The 7,718-nt window shown below is 34.8% G+C and overlaps 1 protein-coding gene and 1 pseudogene across 1 annotated transcript; both read left to right on the plus strand.

The window, feature by feature from the left end:
- Nucleotides 1-53: 53 nt before the first annotated feature.
- LOC130732000 (uncharacterized) lies at nt 54-1,739 on the plus strand (annotated as a pseudogene).
- A 900-nt stretch (nt 1,740-2,639) lies between these two features.
- LOC130745167 (uncharacterized) lies at nt 2,640-5,079 on the plus strand. Its single transcript, XM_057597313.1, has 3 exons — nt 2,640-2,956; nt 3,817-3,976; nt 4,650-5,079. Exons 1-3 carry the CDS (start codon nt 2,878-2,880, stop codon nt 4,909-4,911), a joined length of 501 nt encoding a protein of 166 aa, XP_057453296.1. The 5' UTR covers nt 2,640-2,877; the 3' UTR covers nt 4,912-5,079.
- The last annotated feature ends 2,639 nt before the right edge of the window (nt 5,080-7,718 follow it).

The raw sequence follows: 7,718 nt of genomic DNA on the forward strand, positions 1-7,718 counted from the left end.
GTTGGGAAATATAGCCGTTGGGAATATAGGCGTTGGGAAATATAGCCGTTGGGAATATAGCCGTTGGGAAATATAGCCGTTGGGAATATAGCCGTTGGGGAATATAGCCGTTGGGAATATAACCGTTGTTTCTCTTATTTATTCATGCCATATTTCATTCATTTCAACATTCAACAGTTCTTTCGTTCTCTCATCTTGTATTCCTCCTATCAAATTACACCAATATTTTCTCATTGTGCCATATAATGGACCCAAACAATTTACCCGACTGGAACACATTTTACAACGAATGTGTGGAGGATTTTATGAATGACACGTTCGTTGAAGATATGATGCAGCAGGAGATGGAGTTCTATCAACAACAACAACATGCCAACACCGTTAGGCCCAAGAAAACAAGAAGAGTGATAAAGAGAGATCGTGAAGCTGGGAACGAGCGGTTGATGAAGGACTACTTCTCTGAAAATCCTGTATACACGGAAGAGCTTTTCCGACGAAGGTTTCGAATGCGAAAGCATGTGTTCCTCATAATTGTAGAGGCCCTTGGGTCTTATAACCCGTACTTTTTAATGTCTGTTGATGCAGTTGGAAGACAAGGTCTATCACCATTACAAAAGTGCACCGCCGCTATTCGTATGTTGGCGTATGGATCACCTGCTGACAGTGTTGACGAATACGTTCGAATTGGTGAAAGTACTGCAATTGAGTGCTTAAAGAATTTTGTAGAAGGTGTGTGTGAAGTATTTGGTGGGCAATACTTGAGGCGTCCGAACGAGGAAGACATGACACGCCTACTTCAATGGGGGAGTCTCGTGGATTTCCAGGTATGTTAGGTTCCATTGATTGTATGCATTGGGAATGGAAGAATTGTCCAGTTGCGTGGAAAGGTCAATACACCCGAGGTGATCATGGAAGACCCACAATCATGCTTGAAGCAGTGGCATCACAAGACTTGTGGATTTGGCATGCATTTTTTGGCATTGCAGGCTCAAATAATGACATTACTGTGCTAAACCAATCTCCCGTGTTTAATGAGGTTTTGCGTGGAGCTGCTCCCATGGTGAAATTTAGAGTGAATGAAACAATGTATCACATGGGATACTATCTAGCAGACGGTATCTATCCCGAGTGGGGTACATTTGTGAAGACCATCCCAATGCCACAAGGAGAAAAAAAGCAAAAGTTTGCCAAAAGACAAGAAGCAGCAAGAAAGGACGTGGAACGTGCATTCGGAGTGCTTCAATCTCGGTTTGCGATTGTCCGTGGTCCATCACGCTGGTGGCATCCGAATGACATGAAGTCAATCATCTATGCTTGCATCATATTGCATAACATGATTGTTGAAGATGAGCGCAACACGTACAAAGGTAATTTTATTTATGAGCAGGTCAATAATGACATATCAGATGCTGAAGTATTAAGCGGTCCTATTCCCGCTTTTAGAAATATGTTGGAAAGGAGAGCACATCAAATTGAAAAGTCAATCCATCGCCAACTTCAAGCAGACTTGGTGGAGCATATCTGGGAGCTTCCTGAAATCGATAATAATGAAACTTAATCTTCACGCCTTAATGTGTATTTCGTTTCAAATGTATTGTTGTTTATTTTTCATTGTCATGTATTTCCTTTCGTATTTATTTTGTTAATGTAATGTATTAAGGTCTCTCTTAGGGATTGTTGTACTCTTTTTCCTTCACTAGGCTTGTATCCCAATTGGGCTTTTCCTAGTAAGGTTTTAATGAGGCGCTCTTTCTCAAGTTTGGCTCTCTTTTATTTCTATAATTCAATACAATGTACTTTTTTTAAAATTTTTAAGTTAACATGTTCAAATTTAAAATTTATTTTTTAAATTTTTTAGTAAAATTAATTTTAAATTAAATTAGTATAAGTAATAATTAAATTAATTTCTAGTTGAAGTATTGATATACTATTAAATTTTAAATCTAAATTAGGTGAAAATAAATATCATTATTTAATGTTGTATGGTGAGACACAGTGGGACCCTTGTAATAGTAATTTAAGAGCCCATGCATTGGAGCAAAATCTGCTTCAGGCTCTTAGCAGGCTCTTAAGTCTGACGTGACACATGAATAGTGTAGAATAGTGCTGAATAGTGTATAAAAGCCCAAATAAGAGCCTAAGGCATTGGAGTTGCTCTTAGTTTTTTCTTGTTTCTTTCAATGCATTGAGTTCAAATACCTCTTGTACTTCCTTTCAATACAATCATGACTTATCTAAAAAAGAAAAACGTAGGAAACAAAATCATTCTTTAATAGCCTCGATAGGAAGTCGGAATATGCTAACACATGGTAAGTTGCTGAGAGAAGAACACGTGAGATTTTTGTCCTTCTAAAGGGCTTGTGTTTTGTATCTAGTATAGATAGATATGTGTGTAATTACCACGTGAGATATCAATAGAATTCTTAATACCAAATTTTCCTAAGGTCATTGTTTTTTGGTGATAAGAGTTCGCCCAACGGGCCAATATGTCATAGAAAAAATTTGGTAGCAAAGGACTGTCACATCTCAAGTACTAATTTCACTTATACTATTTATTTATATCCTCTATGTAATTATGTGCTGTATAAATTTTTTATAAAAAATTGTGAGAAAAATATTAGAAACTCAAATCAGCAAGCACACATACACATGCATCTTTACTTGAAAGTGCTAACTAAGTCAATCCGTGAACAGAGCGGGTAAAAAAGTAGTTATGACATGTGTCGTCCAGTCCTCATCCCTTATTGGATTTGGAAGCAACTAGATTTCTCATTGTAACTATCTCCACTCCACTCCACTCCACACCACCGAACGAACACAATCACACGAACAACGACGAAAATTGAATTCTCACAAGTGTGAATTCAACTCCTCAAAATGGAGGGTTTGCCTTTGGAAATCTGTATGAACATTTTCTGTTTCTTGGATTACCAGCATCTAGCAGTTGCTCAACAAGGTTGGTTGGTCCATTCAAATTGATTTCTGAAATTCTAATTATTAGCATGTTCTATCAATTGAATTGAATTGTTGATTTTAAGATCTCAATTGGCCTGGGTTTCGGTTCAATTACTGGTCTGAATGATCTGGTCTCTATCTGTTTCAATTGGATCCTTCATTTGGGTACTTACTATACATGATTGATAGAGAATTGATTAAAATTGATCATGATCTAGAATCTGTTGATTGGTTAATTTGTTTAGTCTTACTCTTTCCCGAATCATGTCATTCGTTGACTCTGATTTTCATGTAATGTTAAATTGATGCATTTTTATGATATAAAAGAAAAAATTTGGTGGAAGAGAATGCATTGTTGGTATTTTTGGGAATAAACTGAGAAAGCTGCTACATTCCTCACATATTGCACCAAACCTGTATCCAGTTACCCCACCCTGGTTATCTTATCCAGATTTTAATACTGCTAGTATTCATTCACCATTCTAAATTTCTAATTGATCGCAGCTTGGTGTTGATTGATAATTTTTCTGTGATTTAGTGTTTTATCAGACATTTGAGGTTCGCCATTTTAATACGATTAGAATTGAATCAAATCAAAACTTTAGAATAAGGAAAACATGTTGGGGGTAATGTGTGCTTTAAAATTTCTAGAGAATACAATTTTTATTAGCCTTAGTTGGTTGTAATTTACATTGGTGAGAATCAGGGATTTGTTAATTGGCAAATGGGTGTGTTAATAGTGAATTAATATCACTCCCAAAAAGTACAATTTGACTAGTTTTACACTTTTACTTTACTTTACTTTTCTGAGTTTTGTTAGCTTATATTGATAAGCCATGGATTTGACAATTTGTTGTACAGTCTGCAAGAAGTGGAAGGTCATGGCTTCAGAGAATGCTATATGGTCTAACCTTTTTCTGGAGAGATGGGGAGGGGACCGCGCTGATTTTTACGCTCCAACGGGTTCAAAATCATGGAAAGATGTATATGAGGTGCAAGATCGTTGTGACCGCGTTGGAGTGTAAGTTGTTTATGATGCTCCTATGCGATTGATTGATGTCCTTTGCAAGTATTTTCAAGGTGTTCCTACAGAGAGTTGTTTTTGTTTTCTTTTTTCTCTTGTTTACCAAAAAAAATTTACTCTACTGAGAGTATGGCAATGCAAATGCACACAAGCACCACTCATAATTCATCTTGAATGTCATGATGGTTGGGGAAGCTTTTTCTTTCTCACTGCTTAATTACTATGTGCATTTTCCCCTTGAGATGACATGATTCACTTTACTGCTTATTAGTCATTACAGCAGCTACAACATTGATGTTGGCTTCCTCGGACCCAGAGGTGGACCCAGCTATACTAATATTGGGGCAGTCGCCTCCAAGAGGAAAAAAAAACATTTCTTAATAGAATACTGTATCCATCAAAATTTTCACACTGCCTCCTCTAGTTAACCAATGATAGTTTTACTTAATGTGTTAAATTTTCACCCGTGATATATTCCTCTCGGGTTGAGCTTTAACATGAACATAGTTATTCAACAAAACAATTATAGTCTCAAAGTTGTGTTGGAATTAGGAAATGTGTCTGGACTCTGGAATTCAATCTGCAGTTATACACTAAAATAATTTAATCTTTGGCAAAAATTATAGGACTTTATTTAAGGGAATGATTCATTTAATTCTCCACAAAATAGGGGTTTGAAGATAATTAGAGAAGGCTGTGACTACTACCTTGTTCACCTAGGTGAGATCCAGCAATATCTGGGTTCAAGAAAGAATAGGGAACAAGCAACAAGCCAGAGCTGCCACACTTCCAGTTCAGAAAAAAGGGACTTGAGTGGAGAAGGTTCCCTAGCTGAAGAGAGATCATGTCGAGGAATTTTGGACAGAATCCTTTTTTTCATCGGGGATTTGGAAGTTGCTTCCGCGGGTGCAAAACGCAGCCGTTTGATATGAACATCCCTGCTATTCAATCCAATTGTGATGTTCATTGTAGAATTTCAGTGTATGTAAGCATTGTTCTGTGTATGTATATATGCTTATCTGTAAAAACAAGGTATTCAGTTATTTTGCAGAACTTGAATTTGTTAATCCTCCTATATAGAACTTTAACTTGTATTATCAGATGATCCTGTCAAAGTGCACCAATTACTGGGGACTGGGGTGGACACTATCAGTTCACAAGTACTGGGTAATGTTAAGTTCAGTTTCATTGTTTGAAAGACATAAGTGATTGATAAAAGGTTTAAATAAGTTTTAGACCGGCATCTAATTAGGTTTATCATCTTGTTACATTGTAATTTAATTAAAATAGCAGAAGACTGAAAAGCAAACCGAAGACACTGGTATCAAACTATTTATACTATCAGGCTATGTTAAATTAAAATATTGATATTAATGTATCTTATTTTAATGTGCCTAATCAAATTTGGGCAACTTGTCAAGAAGTTATTAAATTGACATTTTAGAATACATAAGAAGGAAATGAATAATATGAAAGGAATAATACTTTTTTTATAAAAAAAGATTAGAATACAGCTACATGGCGCGCAGTCAAGTGGAACTTAAATTACAGGAAGACAAAAATTAATGACGTTTCTTTTTATTTTGAGTTGTTCTACTAGATTGATCGCTCAAAACTTATGGTCTCTACTTGGACCTAATGAGAAAGAAAAATGAGGTAACTTTTTGTGAACTTTTTGAGAATGATCGATCCTAATTTAGTTTATGATCTATTAGAAGTTGAAGGTGCTCTAGTTGGACACGCACGGACAGAAAAAAAATTACAATCAGTTTGACAATGATCGGATGACATTGCTTCTCCTGCCAAGTACCCTTTCAAAACATATTATCTAAGTTGATCAATTCCATCGAATTGGCAGAGACTCACATCTAAGATTTCAAGCAAGGAATAAAACAGCAAGCTGGCCACATAAAAGCATGTGATTCTGCTGACAGTCAAGGCTAGAAAATATATGAGTGAATATGAGGCTTACTTTTCACTTTTTTTTTTGAAAGGACCTTTTTTTCAAAGAAAATGTGGTGTGTAAATAGTAAAGGTACCTGGAGTATGTAAATAGTAAGGGCTTGTTTGATAACTGTTTCCAAAACAGTTTTCAGTTTTTAAAAACTGAAAACTTGTTTGGTAAGACCTGTTTTCAAAAACAGTTCTCTTTTTTCAGTTTTTAAAACTAAAAAACCAAAACAGGTAAAAGATGTTTTCAGTTTCAGTTTTTAGTTTTCAGATATCAGTTTTCTAAATGTTCGAAAACATGTTATTCAAACTATTTTCTTTTTCTGAAAACTGTTTTTAAGAATTGTTTTTGAAAACTATTTTAAAAACTGAAAATTAAAACAGCTATCAAACAGGCCGTAAATTTCAAAGAGAATGCAAAGAGATTATGTGAAAACCTCATCCCATATCTTGACTAGAGGTGGTAAAATGGGTTTAGCCAATAGCCATATGGACCGGTCTGTTTGTATTGCCCTTTTTTTGGGATTAGGTTGGGTATCTCCAACCAATAACTCACTTTTAACCCATTTTTCCACCTACTAAGTTGATGTGTCAAAATGCGGACTGTTAATCTATACACCCTCTGGTCACATATATAAGCAAAAAATACATCTTAGGTTCATTCATTTAATGAATGTATCTAGTCATTATTAATGGTTAGATACATTCATTAAATGAATGAACCTAAGATGTATTTTTTGCTTATATATGTGATCGGAGGGTGTATTTGATGTTCAATTTTAATGTTGTAAATTTACCTTATGAAAGATAGTGTCTGCTTTAGTAAAAGACACTTATTTTTAATTTTTTTTACATATATAATAAACTACAAGATCTTTTACCTCTTAAAAATCTTCCTTAGTATATTTTTAAATTTTAAAATACCATGCATGCACAAGAATAAATGTACCATATAAAAAAACTAGTTTAATTTTTTTTATTAAACTAAATAAATTACTTTATTAAGTGCATCACATTTTAGCAACATTCTAGTTTTATATTTTCTTTTTGGTAGACAAAAGGGCTAAAAGCCCCCCAACATTTGCTAGCTAAAATACACACACGCAAGTGTTAAAATTAATAAACTAAATTTAACATATCCAAAAAAATGATTTTCTTCTATCATTTTCGGTTTTTTTATCATTCTTATCTCATTCCTCTAACAGTTATAGAATAATTACTTATCTATTTTTTTTTCATTTTCTAAATATAATATTTTTTTTATAGAAAAAAGAATTCTATTGAAAATAAGATAAGCTTGGGAACATGCTCTCCCAAGTAATTAGCTTGAAATACAAGAAGGAAAGCACATACAGAAAGCATAAAAAATCTAAAAACAAAGTAGACTAGGCTAAACAAGCAAAATAACATATAACGCAAAACGGCAGAAATCTTAAATATCATAGAATCAGCTTGAAAGATTTATCATAACCACTTCAAAATTGCTCCAATAGCCTTCTCTTTACGGATCCATAGCAGAGCCAAAACGCAGCAAATCACTCACTACAACAGAATTTTCAGGCCATGAAAAACGCAGCAGCAACAGCACCAAAAGTCCAGCAGAACAACAACAAGAGAATTTTCACAAAAGCAGGAAAACTAAGCTCAAGATAAAGGCAGTACCAGAGCCAAAAACACAACAAACCTCGACCACAACAAGATAGCACGAAGGGCGAAAAAACTCACCACAATCAACCAGATGATCACTCCCTCAGTTTCCATACGTTGCATTACACCTTGACCTTGCAGC

Source organism: Lotus japonicus, chromosome 1 (genome assembly GCF_012489685.1).
Source record: "Lotus japonicus ecotype B-129 chromosome 1, LjGifu_v1.2".
Lineage (NCBI taxonomy): Eukaryota > Viridiplantae > Streptophyta > Magnoliopsida > Fabales > Fabaceae > Lotus > Lotus japonicus.